The 26340-nt window shown below is 36.9% G+C and overlaps 1 protein-coding gene across 6 annotated transcripts in view; it reads left to right on the forward strand.

The window, feature by feature from the left end:
• DENND4C (DENN domain containing 4C) overlaps positions 1 to 26340 on the forward strand; it is a 120615-nt gene that overhangs the window by 87915 nt on the left and 6360 nt on the right. For 5 of the 6 annotated variants that reach the window (XM_036887994.2, XM_036888026.2, XM_036888015.2 and 2 more), the window contains 4 exons: positions 401 to 583; positions 1392 to 1587; positions 11578 to 11823; positions 12860 to 12977. In XM_036887994.2, the coding sequence (XP_036743889.2) occupies positions 401 to 583; positions 1392 to 1587; positions 11578 to 11823; positions 12860 to 12977 (743 nt within the window). Of the gene's footprint in view, positions 1 to 400; positions 584 to 1391; positions 1588 to 10938; positions 11552 to 11577; positions 11824 to 12859; positions 12978 to 26340 lie in introns of those variants that run through there. The other variant, XM_036888034.2, reaches the window with a different exon arrangement.

Raw genomic sequence — 26340 nt, forward strand, 5'->3', positions numbered from 1 at the left:
AATGTAGGAGACTACTTTTCCATTTTATTTAACATAGGATTATTGGTTAGTAGTTAATTCTTGGAGCTGAACTTTATAGGTAACTCAAAAAGACTCCAAAAACAAATCATAAGGTGGAAATTTTATGATGACATCAACATTAATGATTTCTTTTCAAGAAATTAAGAATATTCACAACAGAAATCAAGAAAGAGAAAGCTTAGTACAAAAATGGACCTGCTCTAGTCCTTTTCATTTGAAAAGAGAATGAGTGCAGAAGTGTTATGTGTTTGAAATAGGCGATATTTCTAGACTGTGTAATTCACTGACTTGCTTTATCATAGGTTAATCTAAATAGGATGAAATTTAGAGGACTCTGGGATTTTTAAAGACTTTTCTTTTTTAACTGCTTCATATTTAGCTTTTTTCTGAAACCAAGTACCTCTGGTGACAGTTTACAAAGTGGCAGCATTGCACTGGTGGGTGAACCTTTGGAGCACAAACCTGTGTCCAGTTCAGCAGAGCCTGACTTGATCAACTTTATGGATTTCCCAAAACATAACCAGATTATAACTGAAGAAACAAGCTCTGCAGTTGAACCAAGGTACCATTGGGTGCAGATACCTCTTGATACTAAATGGGGCACTTGTAAAAATTCCATCTTTTAAAGACAGCCTAACTCATGTAGGCATAGGTTCTGGCATCTAAAATTTTAACTTTTACTACTGTATACTGTTTAAACATAAGCGTTAGTTATCATTTGTTATTCTGGCACATGAATCTGATGATAAACCATTTTTGAAACTATGTTTATTGTTTTACAGTGGCCTTTAACAAAATGAACTTCTCAACAGTAAAATAATTTTCCCTTTCAGTGCAAACATTGCCAGTTTCCAGAGACATAATCTCTTTACTTTGAAGCATACAATTTGCTCTTAAATATTGATCGAATCAGGCATTATTGAGAGCCTATTGTACACTGAGCATAATGCTGAGCAGTAAAAATAAATAAGATGTGGTCTTTATCCTTAGGTGGGTTATGGTCTAGTAGAGATAAATACTTGTTTATGACTTTACAATACTCATTTGCATGCAGTATACTTCTAGGTGATTTTCTTTAATAAAGCTGAAATACTGTTTGAATAAAGAAACTGAATGGGCACTTCATCTTTTAAAAATAGTATCTGTTAGCTACCCTATGTCCCCTTTCTACCCTTCACCAGAGTCATCCACTCCATCCTGCTCTCTTGACCAGTTTTACAAAAATGTCTGAGGAAAATTTAATTGTTCTAAGACAGTACTGACTCATATATATATTCAGTAGGCGCGAAATACATTGTAGAAGATACTCCAGTTCTATAGATTTAAATTGTTGTATAGCACAAACATGGCATTTCTTCTTTATTTTTAAGTGACGAAATAAAGACAGCCACTGGAGATGTCCAAACTTTGAAATTTTCACCTGTGCCTAATAGTTTGTCAAAGCGAAATGTATCTTTGACTCGAAGTCATAGTGTTGGAGGTCCCTTGCAAAATATTGACTTTTCTCAGCGACCATTTCATGGCATTTCAACAGTTAGTCTTCCAAACAGTCTGCAGGAAGTTGTGGTATGTAACATAATTGTGTATTAATGTAAGTATATATTAGGACAGTACATAATCCTTCTGTAGATTTCTTTTAATCACATTAAAAGTGGGAAGAATTTTTCATTAACAGACTAAGAACTTTCAAAATTTCAACTGTGTACAGAAATAAACAGAAGAGTATAATGAGTCTCTTTGACCCATCATCTAGCTTCAGTAACTTTCAACTTACAGCGGTTTTTCTTTCATGTATACCTCCATTTCTTTCTTTCCTACATTATTTTGAATCAAATGTTAAACATATATTCATTCCATTGGTAAATATCTTGGTATATAATTCTAAAAGATAAGGACTCTTAAAAATACATTGCCATTCAGACCAAAATATAACAAATAATGTCAAATTACCCAGTCTTTGTTTAAATTCTAATTGTCTCAAGTATGTAGTTTGCTTTGTAGTTTGATGAATCAAAATCAAGTAAGTCCATACATTACAATTGGCTGATCTGTTTTTCAGGTTTTTTTTTTTAGATAATTATTTTTTATTGAAGGGTAGTTGACGCACAGTATTACATTACATTAGTTTCAAGTGTACAACACAGTGATAAAACATTTATATACATAATTCTAGGTACCAGCTATCACCATACCAAGCTGTTACAATATCTTGACTATATTCCTTATGCTATACATTACATCCCGGTTACTTATTTATTTTACCATTGGAAGTCTGTCCTTTTTTTTTTTTGTGAGGGCATCTCTCATATTTATTGATCAAATGGTTGTTAACAACAATAAAATTCTGTATAGGGGAGTCAATGCTCAATGCACAATGATTAATCCACCCCAAGCCTAATTTTCGTCAGTCTCCAATCTTCTGAGGCATAACAAACAAGTTCTTACATGGAGAACAAATTCTTACATAATGAATAAGTTACATAGTGAACAGTACAAGGGCAGTCATCACAGAAACTTTCGGTTTTGCTCATGCATTATGAACTATAAACAGTCAGTTCAAATATGAATACTCATTTGGTTTTTATACTTGATTTATATGTGGATACCACATTTCTCTCTTTATTATTATTATTTTTAATAAAATGCTGAAGTGGTAGATAGATACAAGATAAAGGTAGAAAACATAGTTTAGTGTTGTAAGAGAGCAAATGTAGATGATCAGGTGTGTGCCTGTAGACTATGTGTTAATCCAAGCTAGACAAGGGCAGTAAAACATCCACGTATGCAGAAGATTTCTCTCAGAACGGGGGGGTGAGGTTCTAAGCCTCACCTCTGTTGATCCCCCATTTTCTCACCTGATGACCCCTCTGCGACTGTGCCTGTCTTAGGTTGTTCCTCCCTTGAGGAATCTTACCCGTCTCTGGCTAACCAGTCATCTTCCGGGGCCATACAGGGAAATGTAAAGTTGGTAAGTGAGAGAGAAGCCTTATTGTTTGAAATGGTTAGCTTTTTATTTCTTTGCATATTTATGCCCTGTAGCTTCTATGCCCAGCATTTGTCTTGAGGTATCTTTACCACTTGGAAGAATTATGATACTTGGTAAATTTGATATGAGGCACGAATTCTATTTAAGGGTTGTAATTACGAAGGAAGAAGAAAAGCTATAGAAGTAGCAGGCGGCAGAAAACCTGGGAAGATTGATTATTTCTTTGACATATCTTCTTGTAGAGTAACTTCAGCATGTATAGGTTTTAAGCTACTACTTAAATTGCGCACACACATTAACATAATAGGAGTGTAGTTACATAACCAAAGCATATCTGTAATTACCAGCCATCTCCAGTGAAACCAAGAAAACCAGTTAGGCACCTTAGGCATTTGTGAAAACTTATCTATGATATGGTGGATATTGTCCAACTGAACTTGAACAGTCTGAGAGAAATCAGACAAATTAAAACAACCCATTCCTGGGGAATGTTCACATCCCTTATGTTCCTTTAACAGTAAATAGTCTGTAGTTGTAAGATTTTGGAGCGCTACAATTTGCACTTCTCCTAATTCTTGGTTGAGTTCCAACAGTATAGATCCAGTCAAATTTGTTTTTTCACTGTATGCACAGGCCAGCTTAGATATCTCCTTCATTCCCATGGCAAGTCCAGGAACTGGTGGGATGAGTGCATCTACAGCTGTAGCAGTGCGTTGATCTTTGTTGGGATTTCTTGATGACCATCTTCTGGCATGAGTCTTCCAGAGAGTGCTGATGTTGGAAGTTCTCTTTCATATCGTATCTTAGTTCATTTTCAGGGTAGCCCAATTAGGCTTTGATTTCTGTATAAACGCAAACAGACCCTTTGCCTACACTTGTATATGCCCTTTATACCCTTGTGTAGAACTCATTGGAGGTTACCACACAGGAACTGACCTTTTGTTTGTTTGTTTGTTTGTTTTGTTTTGTTTTGTTTTGTTTTTGGTATCACTAATCTACACTTACATGATGAATATTATGTTTACTAGGCTCTCCCCTGTATCAGGTCTCCCCTATAAACCCCTTTACAGTCACTGTCCATCAGCATAGCAAAATGTTGTAGAATCACTACTTGCCTTCTCTGTGTTGTACAGCCCTCCCTTTTCTCCTACCCCCCCATGCATGCTAATCTTAATACCGCCCTACTTCTCCCCCCCTTATCCCTCCCTACCCACCCATCCTCCCCAGTCCCTTTCCCTTTGGTACCTGTTAGTCCATTCTTGAGTTCTGTGATTCTGCTACTGTTTTGTTCCTTCAGTTTTTCCTTTGTTCTTATACTCCACAGATGAGTGAAATCATTTGGTATTTCTCTTTCTCCGCTTGGCTTGTTTCACTGAGCATAATACCCTCCAGCTCCATCCATGTTGCTGCAAATGGTTGAATTTGCCCTTTTCTTATGGCTGAGTAGTATTCCATTGTGTATATGTACCACATCTTCTTTATCCATTCATCTATCGATGGACATTTAGGTTGCTTCCAATTCTTGGCTATTGTAAATAGTGCTGCGATAAACATAGGGGTGCACTGATCTTTCTCATACTTGATTGCTGCATTCTTAGGGTAAATTCCTAGGAGTGCAATTCCTGGGTCAAATGGTAAGTCTGTTTTGAGCATTCTGATGTACCTCCATACTGCTTTCCACAATGGTTGAACTAACTTACATTCCCACCAGCAGTGTAGGAGGGTTCCCCTTTCACAGCCTCGCCAACATTTGTTGTTGTTTGTCTTTTGGATGGCAGCCATCCTTACTGGTGTGAGGTGATACCTCATTGTAGTTTTAATTTGCATTTCTCTGATAATTAGCGATGTGGAGCATCTTTTCATGTGTCTGTTGGCCATCTGTATTTCTTTTTTGGAGAACTGTCTGTTCAGTTCCTCTGCCCATTTTTTAATTGGGTTATTTGTTTTTTGTTTGTTGAGGCGTGTGAGCTCTTTATATATTCTGGACGTCAAGCCTTTATCAGATGTGTCATTTTCAAATATATTCTCCCATACTGTAGGGATCCTTTTTGTTCTATTGATGGTGTCTTTTGCTGTACAGAAGCTTTTCAGCTTAATATAGTCCCACTTACTCATTTTTGCTGTTGTTTTCCTTGCCCGGGGAGATATGTTCAAGAAGAGGTCACTCATGTTTATGTCTAAGAGGTTTTTGCCTATGTTTTCTTCCAAGAGTTTAATGGTTTCATGACTTACATTCAGGTCTTTGATCCATTTTGAGTTTACTTTTGTATATGGGGTTAGACAATGGTCCAGTTTCATTCTCCTACATGTAGCTGTCCAGTTTTGCCAGCACCATCTGTTGAAGAGACTGTCATTTCGCCATTGTATGTCCATGCCTCCTTTATCAAATATTAATTGACCATATATGTCTGGGTTAATGTCTGGATTCTCTAGTCTGTTCCATTGGTCTGTGGCTCTTGTGCCAGTACCAAATTGTCTTGATTACTATGGCTTTATAGTAGAGCTTGAAGTTGGGGAGTGAGATGCCCCCTACTTTATTCTTCTTTCTCAGGATTACTTTGGCTATTCGGGGTCTTTGGTGTTTCCATATGAATTTTTGAATTATTTGTTCCAGTTCATTGAAGAATGTTGCTGGTAGTTTCATAGGGATTGCATCAAATCTGTATATTGCTTTGGGCAGGATGGCCATTTTGATGATACTAATTCTTCCTAGCCACGAGCATGGGATGAGTTTCCACCTGTTAGTGTCCCCTTTAATTTCTCTTAAGAGTGACTTGTAGTTTTCAGAGTATAAGTCTTTCACTTCTTTGGTTAGGTTTATTCCTAGGTATTTTATTTTTTTTGATGCAATTGTGAATGGAGTTGTTTTCCTGATTTCTCTTTCTGTTGGTTCATTGTTAGTATATAGGAAAGCCACAGATTTCTGTGTGTTGACTTTGTATCCTGCAACTTTGCTGTATTCCGATATCAGTTCTAGTAGTTTTGGGGTGGAGTCTTTAGGGTTTTTTATGTACAGTATCATGTCATCTGCAAATAGTGACAGTTTAACTTCTTCTTTACCAGTCTGGATTCCTTGTATTTCTTTGTTTTGTCTGATTGCCGTGGCTAGGACCTCCAGTACTATGTTAAATAACAGTGGAGAGAGTGGGCATCCCTGTCTAGTTCCCGATCTCAGAGGAAATGCTTTCAGCTTCTCACTGTTCAATATAATGTTGGCTGTGGGTTTATCATAGATGGCCTTTATTATGTTGAGGTACTTGCCCTCTATTCCCATTTTGCTGAGAGTTTTTATCATGAATGGATGTTGAACTTTGTCAAATGCTTTTTCAGCATCTATGGAGATGATCATGTGGTTTTTGTCTTTCTTTTTGTTGATGTGGTGGATGATGTTGATGGACTTTCGAATGTTGTACCATCCTTGCATCCCTGGGATGAATCCCACTTGGTCATGGTGTATGATCCTTTTGATGTATTTTTGAATTCGGTTTGCTAATATTTTGTTGAGTATTTTTGCATCTATGTTCATCAGGGATATTGGTCTGTAGTTTTCTTTTTTGGTGGTGTCTTTGCCTGGTTTTGGTATTAGGGTGATGTTAGCTTCGTAGAATGAGTTCGGGAGTATCCCCTCCTCCTCTATTTTTTCTAAAACTTTAAGGAGAATGGGTATTACGTCTTCCCTGTATGTCTGATAAAATTCTGAGGTAAATCCATCTGGCCCGGGGGTTTTGTTCTTTGGTAGTTTTTTTATTACTGCTTCAATTTCGTTGCTGGTAATTGGTCTGTTTAGATTTTCTGTTTCTTTCTGGGTCAGTCTTGGAAGGTTGTATTTTTCTAGGAAATTGTCCATTTCTCCTAGGTTTCCCAGCTTGTTAGCATATAGGTTTTCATAGTATTCTCTAATATTTCTTTGTGTTTCTGTGGGGTCCGTCGTGATTTTTCCTTTCTCGTTTCTGATACTGTTGATTTGTGTTGACTCTCTTTTCCTCTTAATAAGTCTGGCTAGAGGCTTGTCTATTTTGTTTATTTTCTCGAAGAACCAGCTCTTGGTTTCATTGATTTTTGCTATTGTTTTATTCTTCTCAATTTTATTTATTTCTTCTCTGATCTTTATTATGTCCCTCCTTCTGCTGACCTTAGGCCTCATCTGTTCTTCTTTTTCCAATTTCGATAATTGTGACATTAGACCATTTATTTGGGATTGCTCTTCCTTTTTTAAATATGCTTGGATTGCTATATACTTTCCTCTTAAGACTGCTTTTGGTGTGTCCCACAGAAGTTGGGGCTTAGTGTTGTTGTTGTCATTTGTTTCCATATATTGCTGGATCTCCATTTTAATTTGGTCATTGATCCATTGATTATCTAGGAGCATGTTGTTAAGCCTCCATGTGTTTGTGACCCTCTTTGCTTTCTTTGTACAGTTTATTTCTAGTTTTATGCCTTTGTGGTCTGAAAAGTTGGTTGGTAGGATTTCAATCTTTTGCAGTTTTCTGAGGCTCTTTTTGTGGCCTAGTATGTGGTCTATTCTGGAGAATGTTCCATGTGCACTTGAGAAGAATGTATATCCTGTTGCTTTTGGATGTAGAGTTCTATAGATGTCTATTAGGTCCATCTGCTCTACTGTGTTGTTCAGTTCTTCTGTGTCCTTACTTATTTTCTGCCCAGTGGATCTATCCTTTGGGGTGAGTGGTGTGTTGAAGTCTCCTAGAATGAATGCATTGCAGTCTATATCCCCCTTTAGTTCTGTTAGTATTTGTTTCACATATGCTGGTGCTCCTGTGTTGGGTGCATATATATTTAGAATGGTTATATCCTCTTGTTTGACTGAGCCCTTTATCATTATGTAGTGTCCTTCTCTATCTCTTGTTACTTTCTTTGTTTTGAAGTCTATTTTGTCTGATATTAGTACTGCAACCCCTGCTTTCTTCTCACTGTTGTTTGCTTGAAATATGTTTTTCCATCCCTTGACTTTTAGTCTGCACATGTCTTTGGGTTTGAGGTGAGTTTCTTGTAAGCAGCATATAGATGGGTCTTGCTTTTTTATCCATTCTGTTACTCTGTGTCTTTTGATTGGTGCATTCAACCCATTAACATTTAGGGTGACTATTGAAAGATATGTACTTATTGCCATTGCAGGCTTTAAATTCGTGGTTACCAAAGGTTCAAGGTTAGCCTCTTTAGTATCTTACTGCCTAACTTAGTTCGCTTATTGAGCTGTTATATACACTGTCTGGAGATTCTTTTCTTCTCTCCCTTCTTGTTCCTCCTCCTCGATTCTTCATATGTTGGGTGTTTTGTGCTGTGCTCTTTCTAGGAGTGCTCCCATCTAGAGCAGTCCCTGTAAGATGTTTTGTAGAGGTGGTTTGTGGAAAGCAAATTCCCTCAGCTTTTGTTTGTCTGGGAATTGTTTAATCCCACCGTCATATTTGAATGATAGTCGTGCTGGATACAGTATCCTTGGTTCAAGGCCCTTCTGTTTCATTGTATTAAATATATCATGCCATTCTCTTCTGGCCTGTAGGGTTTCTGTTGAGAAATCTGACGTTAGCCTGATGGGTTTCCCTTTATAGGTGACCTTTTTCTCTCTAGCTGCCTTTAAAACTCTTTCCTTGTCCTTGAACTTTGCCATTTTAATTATTATGTGTCTTGGTGTTTTCCTTCTTGGATCCTTTCTGTTGGGGGTTCTGTGTATTTCCGTCGTCTGTTCGATTACTTCCTCCCCCAGTGTGGGGAAGTTTTCAGCAATTATTTCTTCTAAGATACTTTCCATCTCTTTTCCTCTCTCTTTTTCTTCTGGAACCCCTATAATACGGATATTGTTCCTTTTAGATTGGTCACACAGTTCTCTTAATATTGTTTCATTCCTGGAGATCCTTTTGTCTCTCTCTATGTCAGCTTCTATGCGTTCCTGTTCTCTGATTTCAATTCCATCAATGGCCTCTTGCATTCTATTCATTCTGCTTATAAACCCTTCCAGAGTTTGTTTCATTTCTGCGATCTCCTTTCTGGCATCTGTGATCTCCCTCCGGACTTCATCCCATTTCTCTTGCGTATTTCTCTGCATCTCTGTCAGCATGTTTATGATTCTTATTTTGAATTCTTTGTCAGGAAGACTGGTTAGGTCTGTCTCCTTCTCTGGCGTTGTCTCTGTGATCTTTGTCTGCCTGTAGCTTTGCCTTTTCATGGTGATAGGAATAGTTTGCAGAGCTGGGATGAGTGACAGCTGGAAGGACTTCCCTTCTTGTTGGTTTGTGGCCCTCCTCTCCTGGGAGAACAGCGGCCTCTAGTGGCTTGTGCTGCGCAGCTGCGTGCAGACAGGGCTTCTGCTTCCTGCCCGGCTGCTATGGAGTTAATCTCCGCTGTTGCTGTGGGCGTGGCCTGGCTCGGGCAGCTACTCCAAAGTGGTGGAGTCGCGTTGGAGCAGGAGCTGCTGGGATGCTATTTATCTCCGTAAGGGGCCTCCCTGCTCCCTGCAGCCCAGGGGTTAGGGTGCCCAGAGATCCCGGATTCCCTACCTCTAGATTAAGTGTCCCGCCCTGCCCCTTTAAAACTTAAAAAAAGCACCCGCCAAAACAAAACAACGACCACCCAAAAAAAAAAAAAAAAATTTTTTTAAATTAAAAAAAAAAAATTTTTTTTTAATTAAAAAAAAAAAGCTGGTCGCTCGTTTGTCTTTATTCTCCGGTGCCAGCCTTGGGCCTCTGCTCACCGGTCTTGCTGCCCTGTTTCCCTAGTATTGGGGTCCCTATCCCTTTAAGACTTCCAAAAAGCGCTCGCCAAAACAAAGCAGCAAAAAAGCAAAAAAAAAAAAAAAAAAATGGTCGCGCGCTTTTCTTATGTCGTCCGACACCCGGCCTCCAGTGCCCGCTCACTGTTCTTGCTGCCCTGTTTTCCTAGTATCCAGTGCCCTGCACTCTGGCCCGGATGGCGGGGGCTGGGTGTTCGGCAGTCCTGGGCTCCGTCTCCCTCCCGCTCTGCCTACTCTTCTCCCGCCAGCAGCTGGGGGGAGGGGCGCTCGGCTCCCGCCGGGTCGGGGCTTGTATCTTACCCGCTTCGCGAGGCGCTGGGTTCTCTCAGGTGCGGATGTGGTCTGGATATTGTCCTGTGTCCTCTGGTCTTTATTCTAGGAAGGCTTGTCTTTGTTATATTTTCGTAGATATATGTTGTTTTGGGAGGAGATTTCCGCTGCTCTACTCACGCCGCCATCTTCCTTTTCAGGTTTTTTTTAATATGAAGAGTCTTTTTTTCCCTTGCAAATTATTTGTTGATACAATCCTATGAATTGGTAATTGTATCTAGAAGCTTGATCAGATTCATATTTTTGTGTTTTTTTTGTTGTTCATTTGTTTATATTTGTAAGATGACTTCATCAGTGGGGATATGTTCCTTCAGTAGGAGACATTATCTCTGTGATGTCAGTAGCTGTTAATGCCTCAATTCCTAGATCAAGTTAGTCTAATTCTGTCAATTTTTTATGTGAAACTGTATCTATGAAGAGAAATTTGTCCCATGTTTGTCTGTCTGGTTTTCCAGAGATGCAGTTTATTTTGGAAAGACAGGGTAAATGTTTGATTTTTTTTCATTTTATTTACCAATTTTCAAAATAACAAGTTGGGTTCCTAGCATTCTTCAAGGTGATAAGTTAATTTGGGGGAATAGGGTATCATTATGAAGTCAGTGATTTAAACATTTACATTTACATCTATTGCTGCTGTTACCCTTATTGATGTTTATATTAACCCTCGTTGGTTAGCTAGAAGCCTTTATAAATTGGTGTCTTAGTCCTTTTGACACACTCTAGTAGCCTTTCTGTAATTTTTTGTTTGAAGCTCCATTGCTTTCTTATATGACAAGATGTTTCGTGCTCTTGTTACTTCTTTCCTTCTCCAGACTGAGAGTCAGTCATTTCTCTAAAAAACCCTGCTTTTTTTTAGAGGGAAGTGGTATTTGCAGCTCTTGTACTAGGTCAATCTGGATACTAAAGTTACTGGCTAATAAGTTAGTCATAAGCATTTTATTCTAATTATAATCTTCACAAATTATAAAGTCTGGGTTGGAGTTTTTTTCATTTGTTATTTTATTTGATTTATACAACTGCTCAACTACTTTAGTTTTTGTTGCAACCAAAAGTAAAAATTACTTAGATATAAATTTTAAAGGAGTCATCAGATAACACAAAAAATTACTCTGTTTAGAGTTGGAGGAGGAAAATAGTCACACTTTTGGTATCACCATTATAAAACATGAAATGCAAATATTTGTTACAAAAAAATTGAAAAGGAAAAAATAAATCATAAAAGACCATTGCTCATTTATTAACATGATAAACTATATATTTAAAATAGGGCCTATTATATGGATTATTAATTTTCTCTCATAATCACTTAAGGGTGTTTATGATTGTATTTTTCCTTTTTAGATTTTCACTAGGGTGTTCTATTGCATGTGACAATGGTCCTGAAATAACTGATTTTGAATGGACAGATAGAGAATAATAATCTCAGTGACTACTTTTAAGCATTCAGAATCAAATAGATAATGTTCACTTATTTTTGTGTTTTTATTTTTTTAAGGATCCTTTAGGAAAAAGACCCAATCCTTCTCCTGTTTCTGTGCCCTACTTGAGTCCTCTAGTGCTTCGTAAAGAACTCGAATCTTTGCTAGGAAATGAAGGTGATCAGGTGATTCACACATCCTCTTTCATCAATCAACATCCAATCATTTTCTGGAACCTCATTTGGTATTTCAGACGTTTGGACCTTCCTAGTAACTTGCCAGGACTTATCCTCACTTCTGAACATTGTAATGGAGGTGTACAGGTAGGGTCCCAATTTTTATACTTAATTGGTGTTGGTTAGGATGAGACTTGACTTCAGGTAATATAATACTAATGGCTCAACAAGACATAGGTTATTTCTTTCTCACATAAAAGTTTGGATAGGTGTTCTAGGGATCATAGAGTGTTAGAGACCTGAGATGCTTCTGTCTTTTGCTCAGGTATCTCTAAGTTCTACATCTGGTCCAGGATGGCTGATCTACCTCCATTCTATTATATCCACATTCCAGCCAGCAGTAAAGAGAAAAAAAAAAATGGATGGAGGGGAGTATGTCTTCTTTCTTTAAGGATAGTTCCTAGAGTTACACATATTATTTCCATATGTATCTGTTTTGCCTAAAGTTAGTTTGATCTAGTGGCTAGAAAAGGTACTTTTATTCTAAGCCATCATATTCCCAGCTGCAATTCTTGCAACAACCTTATTTTAAAGGACTCCTATTACCCATATTTCTCAGGTGACAAAAGAGAAATAATTTTTGCAAGGTCACATACCTAATAGAGAATGGGGAGCCAAGATTACAGTCTGGCTGTCTGACTTTAAAGCTCCTGGTTTACTTGTGTTGGGGTCCCTGATTCCATTGGAATCAGTGAGTTCCTACAGTTCCTTCATTTTAAATGAATATAGAGAGATACCCCATGCCCCAAACATATACCAGGAATGCAACAAAATCTTAAAAGTATTACCCTCTGTTTAGCTCATTTATCTTAAATAGTAGTCAGTACAAGACAGCAGAAATGATTATACTTTTCCTTACTTTAAAATTTGTTGTTATGCTGGTTAATCTTTCATGTGCCATTGTGTTGGTTACCAGTTTGTCATTCCAGTCCTTGAAAGTCAGAATAAAAAACCTGTACCTCAGAAAACATTTATCATCAGGTATAAAAAAATTAAAATTTTACTCAAACTTAGGCCCAGAAAATTTACTCAGAAATTATTTCCTCTTTTATATAATCAAGTTTTGCTGGGTCCTCTGCTTATTATGCTTAGGGTACTAATACTTTATATTGATTTCTTGTAGCTTCCTCTATCATCCCTGTCCCAGGATAGCAAACTTGTGTATATTCAGCTGTTATGGGATAATATCAACCTTCATCAGGAACCAGGAGAACCTCTGTATGTTTCATGGAGGAATTTTAGTAAGTAAAATAATAGTCCATAATTTACCCCCATAACACAAACAAAACTGCTCAACCTCATTATTCAGTGAAATACAACTTTCTGTTTTTAAAAAAGGAACAATATAAACTTAGGTACATCAGGATGGCAAAAAAACCCCTTAATATCCAATACAGTTGAGAGTATGGAGGAAAAGAGTACTTGGCTATACAGTATAGATGATACAGTTCTGAATACCTTTTAACTCAGCAATCATGGCAAATATACTCTGTTCTACATAGAAATACAATATACAAAGCTGTCTGTACAATGATGGTCAGTAGGATTATTTATTAAAGTATTATTGATGTACAATCTTACATTGGTTCTAAATGTACAACACAGTGGTTCAACAGTAATATTAAATCCTCATCCCCACTAGTGCAGTTACTGTCTATCAATATAGAAACATGTTACAGAATCATTGATTGTATTTTCATATTGTACGACCATCCCTGTGACTTATATTGTGATTGCAAATTATTGTGCCCCTTTATCACCCTCCCCCTCCCTCACCACCCATTCCAACCCCTCCCCCTTGGTAACCACTGGTCACTCCTCCATGTCTTTGAGTCTATGGCTATTTTGTCCCTTCTGTTTTGCTTTGTTTTTATATTCCACAAATAAGTGAAATCATGTGGTATTTGTCTTTTTCCGTCTGTTTTTTTTCACTGAGCATTATACCCTCGAGATCCATCCATGATGTTGCAAGTGGCAGGATTTCTTTTTCTTATGGCTGACTAATATTCCATTGTGTATATATGTACCACCTCTTCTTTATCCATTCATCTGTTGATAGACACTTAACATTGCTTCCATATCTTGGCTATATCAAATAGCAGGTGATAAACATAGAGGTGCATATATCTTTTTGAAACAGGGATTTTGTTTTCTTCGGGTAAATTCCTAGGAGTGGCATTACTGGACCAAATAGTATTTATATTTTTAGTTTCTTGAGGAACCTCCATACTGCTTTCCACAGTGGCTGCACCAATTCACATTCCCACCAACAGTGTAGGAGGGCTCCCATTTCCCCACATCCTCTCCAGTATTTATTATTTTTTGTCCTTTGGAGAGTGGCCATTCTGACTGGTGTGAAGTAATTACTATGCACTGTAGTTTTGATTTTAATTTCCCTTGATGATTAGCAATGTAAAGCATCTTTTCATGTGCCAGTTGGCCATCTGTATTCTTTGGAAAAATGTCTGTTCAGGTCCTCCACCCATTTTTTAATCAGGTTATTTGTTTTTTTGGTATTGAGATTATGAGCTCTTTATATATTGTGGCTGTTAACCCCTTATCAGATAAATCATTTATGAATATATTCTCCCATACTGTAGGATGCCTTTTTGTTCTGTTGATGGTGTCCTTTGCTGTACAGAAGCTTTTTAGTTTGGTGTAGTACCCGCTTGTTCATTTTTTGTTTCCCTTGCCTGAGAAGAAACATTCAGGAAAAAATTGCTCATATTTATGTTCAAGAGATTTTTGCCTGTTTTCTTCTAAGAGTTTTATGGTTTCATAACTTATATTCAGGTCTTTGATCCATTATGAGTTTACTTTTGTTTATGGAGTTAGACAATAATCCAATTTTATTCTCTTACATGTAGCTGTCCAATTTTCCCAACACCAGTTGTTGAAGAGGCTGTCATTTCCCCATTTTATATCCATGGCTCCTTTATCATATATTAATTGACCATATTTGTGAGGGTTTATATCTGGGCTCTCTATTCTGTTCCCTTGATCTATGGGTCTGTTCTTGTGCCAGTACAAAATTGTTTTGATTTTACTGTAGCTTTGTAGTAAGAGCTTGAAGTCAGGGAGTGTAGTCCCCTCAGCTTTGTTCTTTCTCAGGATTGCTTTGGCTACTGGGGGTCTTTCGTGGTTCCATACGAATTTTAGAACTATTTGTTCGGTTCATTGAAAAATGCTGTTGGTATTTTGATAGGGATTGCACTGAATCTAAAAATTGCTTTAGGCAGGATGGCCATTTGACAATATCAATTCTTCCTATCCATGAGCGTGGGATAGATTTCCATTTTTTGGTGTCTTGTGTAATTGCTCTCATGAGTATCTTGTAGTTTTCAAAGTATTATTCCTAGGTATTTTATTCTTTTTGATGCAGTTGTGAATGGAATTGTTTTCCTGATTTCTCTTTCTGCTAGTTCATTGTTAGTATATAGGAATGCAACAGATTTCTGTGTATTAATTTTGTATCCTGCAACATTGCTGAATTCATTTATTAGTTCTGGTAGTTTCTTGGTGGATTCCCTAAGGTTTTCTATGTATAGTAGCATGTCATCTGCAAATAATGACAGTTTAACTTCTTCCTTACCAATTTGGGTGCCTTTTATCTCTGTGCTGTCTGATTTCTGTGGCCAGGACTTCCAGTACTATGTTGAATGAAAGTGGTGAGAGTAGGCATTCCTAGTCTTGTTCCCAACCTTAGAGGAAAAGCTTTCAACGTTTTGCTATTAAGTACAATGTTGGCTATGAGTTTTTTTTATATGGCTTCTACTACATTGAGGTACGTACCCTCTATACTCATTTTGTTGAGAGTTTTTATCATGAATGGTTGTTGAATTTTGTCATTCTTTTCAGCATCTATGGAGATGATCATGTTTGGTTATGGTGGTGTATGATGTTGATTGATTTTTGAATATTGTACCATCCTTTCATCACTGGTATAAATCCCACTTGGTATGATGGATGATCTTTTTGATGTATTCTTGAATTCGGTTTGCTAATATTTTGTTGAGTATTTTTGCATCTATGTTCATCGGGGATATTGGTCTATAATTTTCTTTTTTTGTGGTGTCTGTCTGGTTTTGGTATTAGAGTAATGCTGGCCTCATAAATGAGTTTGGAAGTATTCCCTCCTCTTCTACTTTTTAGAATGCTTTAGGAAAGGTGGGTATTAGCTCTTCTTTAAGATGTTTGGTAGAATTTGGCTGTGAAGGTATCTGTACTAAGAATTTTTTGATTACCTTTTTGATTTCATTGTTGGTAATTGGTCTGTTCAGATTTTCTGTTTCTTCTTGGGTCAGTCTTGAAAGGTTCTATTTTTCTAGGATGTCGTGCATTTATTCTAAGTTTTCCAGTTTATTGGCATATAGTCTTTCATAGTATTCTCTAATAATTCTTTGTATTTCTGTGGTATCCATTGTGATTATTCCTTCTTGGTTTCTGATTCTGTTTATGTGTGTACACTCTTTTTCTTTCATAAGTCTTGCTAAGCGTTTATCTCTTTTATTTTCTCAAAGAACCAGCTCCTGGTTTCATTGGGTTTTTTTTCTATTTTTTATTCTCTATTTATTTCCTCTCTGATCTTTATTATGTTCCTCCTTCTACTGACTTTTGGGTTTCATTTGTTCTTCTTTTTCTAGTTTCTTTAATTGTGATATTAGGCTGTTTGAGATTTTTCTTTTTTCTTGAGGTAAGCCTGTATTGCTATATACTTTACTCTTAGAACTGCCTTTGCAGTGTCCCACAGATTTTTGGCTTTTCTGTTTTTGTTTTCACTTGTCTCTGTGTATTGCTTGGTTTCTATTTTAATTTGTTCATTGATCCACTGATTATTTAGAAGTGTGTTGTTTGGCCTCCATGTTTTTAAGTCTTTTTGTTTTCTTTGTGTAATTCATTTCTGTTTTCATATCATTGTGATCTGAGAAGCTGCTTGATAAAATTTCAAAATTTTTGATTTTATTGAGGTTCTTCTTGTGGCCTAGAATTTGATCTATTCTGGAGAACGTTCCATGTACACTTGAGAAAAAATGTGTATCCTGCTGGTTTTGGATGGAGTGTTCTGTAGATATCTGTTAAGTCCATCTGATGTAATGTATTGTTCAGTGCCTGTTTCCTTATTTATTTTCTGTCTGGTTGATCTGTGTATTATTGATGGTTGGTTTTAAAGTCCCCTACAATGAATGTGTTGTGATCTACTTCTCCCTTTAATTCTGTTAGTATTTGTTTTACATATTTAGGTGCTCCTATGTCGAGTGCATAGATATTTATAATGGTTATAGCCTCTTGTTGGACTGATCCCTTTATCATTATCTAATGTCCTTCTTCATCTCTTGTTACTTTCTTTGTGTTGGAGTCAATTTTGTCTGACAAGTACTGCTTTTCCTTTTTTCTCCCTATTATTTGCATGAAATTTCTTTTTCCATCCCTTCACTTTTAGTCTGTCTTTGGGTCTGAAATGAGTCTCTTGTAGGCAGCATATAGATGGGTCTTGTTTCCTTATCCATTCTGCCATTCCATATCTTTTGATTGGTGCATTCTGTCCATTTACATTTAAGGTGATTACTGATAAGTGTGTACTTATTGTCATTTTATTGTTTTCTGGCTGTTTTTTATATCTCCTATCTCGTTCTTCCTTATAGTCTTCTCTTGTTATTCATGGTTTTCATTAGTGTAATTGGATTTCTCTCTTTTTAAAATTTATTTATTTTTGTATATGTGTATTTATTGTAGGCTTTAGTTCTTTGGTTACCAAAGGTTCAAGGATAGCTTCATTACTACATAATAGTCTATCTAAAATTGCTAGTTACTCTATTTCAAACACAATCCAAAAGTACTTTTTTTCCTTCCTCCTCCTCCTCCACATTTTTCATATTAGATGTCATAATCTGCACTTTTTGTGTACCCCTTGACTGATTTTGTATATTGTTGATTTTGCTGCTTTTGTTTTAATTTTGTACTTGCTTTGTAATTATTTGGTCTACTACCTTTACCGTGAGTTAATTTTCACTGATGAAAGCTATTTAGCCTTAGAAACACTTCTATCTACAACAGTCACTTTAACATATCCTGTAAGGTTGGTTTAATGGAGGTGAATTCCTTCAAATTCGTTTATCTGGAAATTGTTTAATCCCTGCTTCAAATTTAAATGATAATGTTGCCTTGTAGAGGATTCTTGGTTGAACGTCCATCTGTTTCAGTCCATTAAATATATCATGCCACTCCCTTCTGGCCTGTAAGGTTTCTGCTGAGAAGTCAGTTGATAGCCTGATGGGATTTCCTTCATAAGTAATCTTTTTTCTCTCTCTGGCTGCTTTCAACACTCTTCTTATCCTTTATCTTTGCCATTTTAATTATTGTATGTCTTGGTGTTGTCTTCCTGGGGTTCCTTTTGTTAGTGGCTCTCTGTGCTTTCATGACGTGAGTGTTTATTTCCTTCCCCAAGATTGGGAAAGCTTTCAACAGTTACTTCCTCAAGGAGACTTTGTATCCCTTAGTTTCTCTCTTCTCCATCTGGTACTCCTATTATGCAAATATTGTTTAGTTCAGATTAGTTACACAGCTCTTAGCATTCTTTCATTCCTAGAGATCCTATTTTCTCTGTTCCTCAGCTTCACTGTGTTCCTGTTCTGTAATTTCCATCTAATTCTCCACCTCCTCTCTTTGCTGTAGTCTACTCTTAAATCCCTCCATTGTATGTTTCATTTCAGATACTGTATTCTTCAGCTCTGAGTGGCTCTTTTTCAGATCTCCTATTTCTTTGTTGAATTCCTCCCTAAGATCTTGAATACTTCTCTGTAAATCCATGATCATATTTACGACTTTTACTCTGAAATCTTTATCAAGAAGATTGGTGATCTCTATTTCATTTATCCCTCTTCTGATGTCTTTTTCTGTAGTTTTGTTTGGAACATATTCCTCTGCTTCCTCATTTTGTCAGGGTTTCTGTGTTTCTTCCTTTATATTATATGGCTCTGGTATGCTTCCTGGCCTATAGAATAACAGTTTTATGAAGGGGGTATCCTGTGGTGCCCAGAAGCTCAAGACTCTTTATTCTCTAATGTGTTTTACTTTGTGAGAGCCGCAGCTGTTTGTGCTGCAGTGGGCGGGGTCTGAGGCTGTGCTGGCAGTTTCCATCAGCCATGTTTTTGTGATCTGAGCAGAAGCCTCTGCTGAGATTGCTGTGGGTAGGGCTGCCCTCTGGCTGGCTTGCAGCAATGGCAGTGCTACAGGGTTAGTAGGGTGGGCTGGCTGATGTGCAGCTCTGCTTTAGCCAGGTTTTGCAACACTAGGCTTGGACATTTGCAGGGAGGAAGGAGCTCTTGGGGCTGGTTCCTGTAGGCACCCTCCTGGTTGGACTGAAACAGAGCCGGGAAAGCTGGGAGAGTCTCCCTCTGCCTGCTAGGCAGCAAGGTCTGACGTTGCTGCTGGGCCAGGTGGGTTGGCTCACTGACAGTGCATGCAGGGAGGCAGCTCAGGGCTGTGTTGCCAGGGAGGGGGATGGAGCCCTGGGGCTCCCCAGAGTTCTTGACATGTTGGGTCAAGGGAGGACTTGGGAGGTATTGTCCACCTGCCCTTTCTCCTTAGTGGGGAGCTGCATCCAACACTCACACTGCTGGTTTCCCTCCCACTGTTGGCAAGTCTTTCAAACTGCTGCCTCTGCTTTTGTCTCAGAAGGACCAATGGAGCTTGCCTGTTCTCCACAAGCAGATGGTGTCTCAGCCTTTGAGAGTGTTCCACCTGTTCCTCATGTCCAGCTCTGCTAATCCCCAGAACCCAATATAATGTGGTCTTGTCAGAGGAGATCTTCAGGGCCAGGTGTGCAGCAGTCTTGGGCTCCTATCACCTCCGCATTTGTTCCTCTTTCTCCTGCTTGTGTGCTGGGCTTGGGTCCTGCTCGATCATGGCTCTACCACTTTACCATTTTCTGTGTGGTCTTCTCTTCTTCCCCAGGTGTAGGTGGTCTGTTCTGCAGTTTTCAGGTCATTTTCAGGTTTAGTTGTATTCGCTGTATTTTCTTTTATGTGTTTTTGGGAGGAGGTTATACTGCCTTGCCTTCCTACCCTGCCATCTTTTTCTCCATCCCTCTCAGGATTATTTATAATAATGAAAACTACATAAATACCCTGCAAGTTCTTAACGTAGAAAGAAAACCACATAAAACTATCAGCTGATTTTCCAGCAGAAACTTTTCAGGCCAGAAAAAAGTGGTATGATATTTAACATGCTGAAAGAAAATAACCTATAACAAGCATACTCTATTTGGTAAGATTATCATTCAGAATTGAAGGAAATTGTTTCCCAAAGAAAAGCTAAAGAATTTCATCACCTCTAAACCAGTCTTAGAAGAAATGTTAAAGGACTTAATTTTAAGTATGAAATGGCCATAATTAGAATTATAAAACTTAATGAAAGGAAAAAATTTTACCTGTAAAAGTGATCATATAGTAAAGGCAGTAAATCAATTACTTAATAAACTAGTGTAAAGGTTAAAAGAGAACAGTAGCAAAATCAGTTATATCTGCAATAATTAGTTAAAGGACACACAAAAAGATACAAAATGTTGGTGGGGGGATTAAAATGTAGTGATTTCAGAATGTGTTTGAATAAATGGCCATTAACTTAAAACAGACTACTGTGTACATAGGATGTCATATGTGAAACTCTTGGTAACCACAATCTGTGTATAAAAGACACAGAAAAAAAATAAAGAAAAAGAAATCCAAGCATAATGCTAAAGAAAATATCAAATCACAAGGGAAGAGAGCACAGATAACAAAAACAACCAAAAAACAAATTAAATGACAATAAGAACACCTATCAATATTTATTTAAGTGTAAATGGACTAAATGATCCAGTCAAAAGACAGAGTGACTAATGAATAAGAAAAGAAAATCCATCTGTATATTGCCTACAAAAGATTCACTTCAAACCTAGTCAGACAGAAAATGAAGGGATGAAAGATACTCCATGCAAATGGAAGTGAAGAGAAAAGCAGGTATAGCAATACTTATATCAGATAAAATATATTTTAAAATGAAGTCTGTAACAAGAGACAAAGAAGGGCATTACATGATGATAAAGGAATAAGTCCAATAAGAGGGTATAACAGTTGTAAGTATCTATGTACCCAAGCAGAGGAACACCTAAATATAGAAACAAGTATTAAAAGACATATAGGGGGAAATTAATAGTAATACAATTACAGTAGGGGACTTTAACACCCTGGATACTTCAGTGGATAGATCATCCAGACAGAAATTCAATAAAGTAAGTGTGGCTTTAAACAACATATTAGACCAGCTAGATTTTAACAGGTAAATACAGAAATTCTTTCAAGGGACAAATACACTTTCAAGTGCACGTGGAATGCTCTCCAAGATATATAATGTTAGGCCACAGAACAAGTCTCAGTGAACTTAAGAAGACTGAAATCATATCAAGCACATTTTCCAGTGACAACAGTATAAAACTGGATGTTATGAGGGGAAAAAACACAAACAATGGAGTCAAAACAACATGCTAGTAAACAACAAGTCAATGAAGAAATCAGAGGAAATAAAATACCTTGAGACAAATGAAAATAAAATCGTAATGGTGCAAAATCTTTGCAACACAGCAGAAGCAGCATAAGGAAGTTTATAATACAGGCCTACCTCAAGAAACAAAAATAATTTCAAACATTCTAACCTTACACCCAAAGGAACTAGAAAAAGAACAAACAAGAACCCAAAAGTTAGTAAAATGAAGGAAACAATAAAGATCAGAGCAGAAGTAAATGAAATAGAGACTAAGAAAATAGAAAAAAAAATCAGGAAATCTAAGGGCTTGTTATTTGAAAAGTTAAAATTGATAAACCATTAGCTAGACTCAAGAAAAAAAGGGGGTGCTCGAAATCAGAAATGAAAGAGAAGATACAACTGACATCAAGAAGTATAAAGGACACCTATAAAAATATACATCAACAAATTGGACAACATACAAGAAATGGATAAATTCCTAGAATATAATCTACTAAAACTGACTCAGGAAGAAATAGGAATTAGTAATGAAATTGAGTTAGTACTCAAAGAACTCCCAACAAACAAAAGTCCAGGAGCAGATGACTTCTCAGGTGCATTACACCAAACATTTAAAGAGTTAATACCTATCCTTCTCAAACTATTCCCAAAGATTGAAGGGGAGTAAAAGCTTCCAAAATTCATTGTACAAGGCCAGCATTACCTTGATACCAAAACCAAAGACTACAAAAAAGAAAAATGCAGGCCAATATCCCTGCTTAACATAGATGCAGAAATCCTTAACAAAATATTAGCAAACTAAATTAAAAAATACATTAAAAGGATCATTCATCACAACAAAGTGGGATTTATTCCAGGGATGCAAGGATGGTTCAGTATGTATAAACCAGTCAACATGATATACCATATTAGCATGATGAAGCATAAAAATTATGTCAAGTAGATGAAGAAAAGAAACATTTGATAAAACGCAACATCTACTCATGATAAAAACTCTCAACAAAGTGGGAATGTATACCTCACTATGATAAAGGCCATGTATTACAAACCCACAGCTAAGCTGAAAGCTTTTCATTTAAGATGAGGAATAAGATAAGAGTCCCCACTCGTGCTGTGTTTATTTATCACTTCACTGGAAGTTCTAGTCATTCAGTCAGGCAAGGAAAAGAAAGAAAGGTTATCTAAATTGATGAAGAAGTAAAACTGTTGATATTTGTAGATGACATGATTCTATATAACAAAACCCTAATTTAATATTAGGACTAATAAATTTGGTAAAGTTGCAGGATCCAAAATCAATATACAGAAATCGGTTGCATTTCTGTTCACTAATTATGAACTAGCTGAAAGAGAAGTTAAGAATACATTCCCATTTATAATTGCATCAGAAAGAATAAAATACCTAGAAATAAATTGAATGAAGGTGATAGAACAGTTGTAGTCTGAAAACAGTAAGACACTTGTAAAAAAATATTAAGGATGACACAAATAATTGGGAAGATACTCCATGCTCATGTGTTGGAAAAATATTGTTAAAATATTCATACTACCTAATACAACCCATAGATTCAATGCAATCCCTATCAAAATGCCAATGTGATTTTTCACAGAACTAGAGCAAGTGATACTAAAATTTATATGGAACCACAAAAGACCCCAAATAACCAAAGCAATTTTGAGATAGAACAAAGCTGGAAATATACCTGATTTCAAACTATACTACAAAGCTATAGTATTCAAAACCCTATGGTACTGGCACAAAAAGTAAACCTGTGGATCAGTAGACTAGAATAGAGAACCCAGAAATAAACCCTTGTTCATATGCTCAACTAATCTTTTACAAAAGAGGCAAGAATATACAATGGGGAAAAGATAATCTCTTCAGTAAGTGGTGTTGAGAAAATGCAACACTTTCTTACACCATACACAAAAATACACTCAAAATGGATTAAAGACCTAAATGTAAGTCCTGAAACCGTAACACTAAGAGAAAATGTAGGCAGTAAACTTTTGGACACTGGCCTTAGCAATTTTTTTCTGGATATGCATTCCTGTGTTTATTGTAGCATTATTTACAGCACCCAAGATACGGAAACAACCTAGGTGTCCACGATAGATAAAGATGATAAGGTGTATATATACACACAATGGAATATTACTCATCTGTAAAAAGGAATGAAATATTGACATTCCTAACAACATGGACTGGCCCTAGAGGGTTTTATGCTATGTGAAATAAGTCAGAGAAAGACAAATACCATCTGATTTCACTTCCATATGGATACTATAAAATGAACAAATGACAGAAATAGACTCATAGAGAACAACCTGACTGTTGCAGGATGGGAAGGGAGTTGGGGATTGGCAAAGTAAGTGAAGGGGATTAAGAAGTAAAACTTCCAGTTACAAAGTAAAAAAGCATACGTATAAAAAGTACAGCATAGGGAATATGGTCAATAATACTGTAGGAAGTTTGTATAGTAACAGTAACTACACTTATCATGGTTACCACTTTGTAATGTATATGTCAAATCTGTATGTTTTATACCTGAAATTAATGTTAAGTATGTTTCAATTAAAAACAAAAAAAATTTTTTTTTTTTTTTATTGAAGGGTAGTTGACAACAGTATTGCATTACATTAGTTTCAGGTGTACAACACAGTGATTCAACATTTATATACATGATAATTCTAGGTACCAGGTATCACCATACCAAGTTGTTACAATATTTTGACTATATTCCTTATGCTATACATTACATCCCGGTTACTTATTTATTTTACAATTGGAAGTGTGTTTAAAAACAAAATATATATATATATATATATATATATATATATATATATATATATATATATATGTGAGGGCATCTCTCATATTTATTGATCAAATAGTTGTTAACCACAATAAATTTCTGTATAGGGGGGTCAATACTCAATGACAATCATTAATCCACCCCAAGCCTAATTTTCGTCAGTCTCCAATCTTCTGATGCATAATGAACAAATTCTTACATGGAGTACAAATTTTACATAGTGAATAAGTTACATGGTGAACAGTGCAAGGGCAGTCATCACAGAAGCTTTCGGTTTTGTTCATGCATTATGAACTATACACAGTCAGTTCAAATATGACTATTCATTTGATTTTTAAACTTGATTTATATGTGGATACCACATTTCTCTATTATTATTTTTTTTAATAAAATGCTGAAGTGTTAGGTAGATACGAGATAAAGGTAGAAAACAGTGTTGTAAGAGGGCAAATGTAGATGATCAGGTGTGTGCCTGTAGACTATGTGTTAATCCAAGCTAGACAAGGGCAATAAACATCCATGTATGCAGAAGATTTCTCTCAGAACATGAGGGGGGAGGTTTTAAGCCTCACCTCTGCTGCTCCCCATTTTCTCACCAGATGGCCCCCTGTGACTGTGCCTGTCTTAGGTTGTTCCTCCCTTGAGGAATCTTACCCGTCTCTGGATAACCAGTCATCTTCCGGGGCCATACAGGGAAATGTTAAGTTGGCAAGTGAGAGAGAAGCCTTATTGTTTGAAAAGGTTAGCTTTTTACTTCTTTGCATATTTATGCCCTGTGGCTTCTATGCCCAGCATTTGTCTTGAGGTGTCTTTACCACTTGGAAGAATTATGATACTTGGAAAATTCGACATGTGGCACGAGTTCTATTTAAAGGTTGTGATTAGGTAGGAAGAAGAAAAGCTATAGAAGTAGCAGGCAGAAGAAAACCTGGGAAGATTGATTATTTCTTTGACATATCTTCTTGTAGAGTAACTTCAGCATGGATAGGTTTTAAACTACTAATTAAATTGTGCACACACATTAACATAATAGGAATATAGTTACCTAACCAAAGCATACCTGTAATTACCAGCCATCTCCAGTGAAACCAAGAAAACCAGTTAGGCACCTTAGGCATTTGTGAAAACTTATCTATGATATGGTGGATATTGTCCGACTGAACTTAAACAGTCTGAGAGAATTCAGATAAACTAGAACAACCCATTCCTGGGGACTGTTCATATCCCGTATGTTCTTTTAACGATAAATAGTCTGTGGTTGTAAGATTTTGGAGTGCTACAATTTGCACTTCTCCTAATTCTTGGTTGAGTTCCAACAGTATAGATCCAGTCAAATTTGTTGTTTTACTGTATGCACAGGCCAGCTTAGATATCTCCTTCATTCCCATGTCAAGTCCAGGAACTGGTGGGATGAGTGCATCTACACCTGTGGCAGTGCGTGAATCTTTGTTGGAGTTTTTTTTTTTTTTTTTTTTTTTGCTGATCATCTTCTGTCATGAGTCTTCCCTAGAGTGCTGATGTTGGAAGTTCTTTTTCATATCGTATCTTAGTTCATTTTCGGGGTAGCCAAATTAGGCTTTGATCCTCTGTATAAACACAAACAGACCCTTTGCCTACACTTTTTATATGCCCTTTATATCATTGTGTAGAACTCATTAGAGGTCACCACATAGGAACTGCTTTTTTTTTTTTTTTTTTTAATCATTAATCTACACTTACATGACGAATACTTTGTTTACTAGGCTCTCCCCTATACCAGGTCCCCCCTATATACTCCTTTACAGTCACTGTCCATCAGTGTAGCAAACTGTTGTAGAATCACTACTTGTCTTCTGTGTTGTACAGCCCTCCCCTTTCTCCCACCCCGCTATGGATGCTAATCTTAATACCCCTCTTTTTCTGCCCCCCCTTATCCCTCCCTACCCACCCATCCTCCCCAGTCCCTTTCCCTTTGGTACCTGTTAGTCCATTCTTGAGTTCTGTGATTCTGTTGCTGTTTTGTTCCTTCAGTTTTTCCTTTGTTCTTATACTCCACAGATGAATGAAATCATTTGGTATTTCTCTTTCTCTGCTTGGCTTGTTTCACTGAGCATAATACCCTCCAGCTCCATCCATGTTGCTGCAAATGGTTGGATTTGCCCTTTTCTTATGGCTGAGTAGTATTCCATTGTGTATATGTACCACATCTTCTTTATCCATTCATCTATCGATGGACATTTAGGTTGCTTCCAATTCTTGGCTATTGTAAATAGTGCTGCGATAAACA

The sequence above is a fragment of the Manis pentadactyla genome, chromosome 3 (assembly GCF_030020395.1).
Source record: "Manis pentadactyla isolate mManPen7 chromosome 3, mManPen7.hap1, whole genome shotgun sequence".
In the NCBI taxonomy this organism is placed as follows: domain Eukaryota; kingdom Metazoa; phylum Chordata; class Mammalia; order Pholidota; family Manidae; genus Manis; species Manis pentadactyla.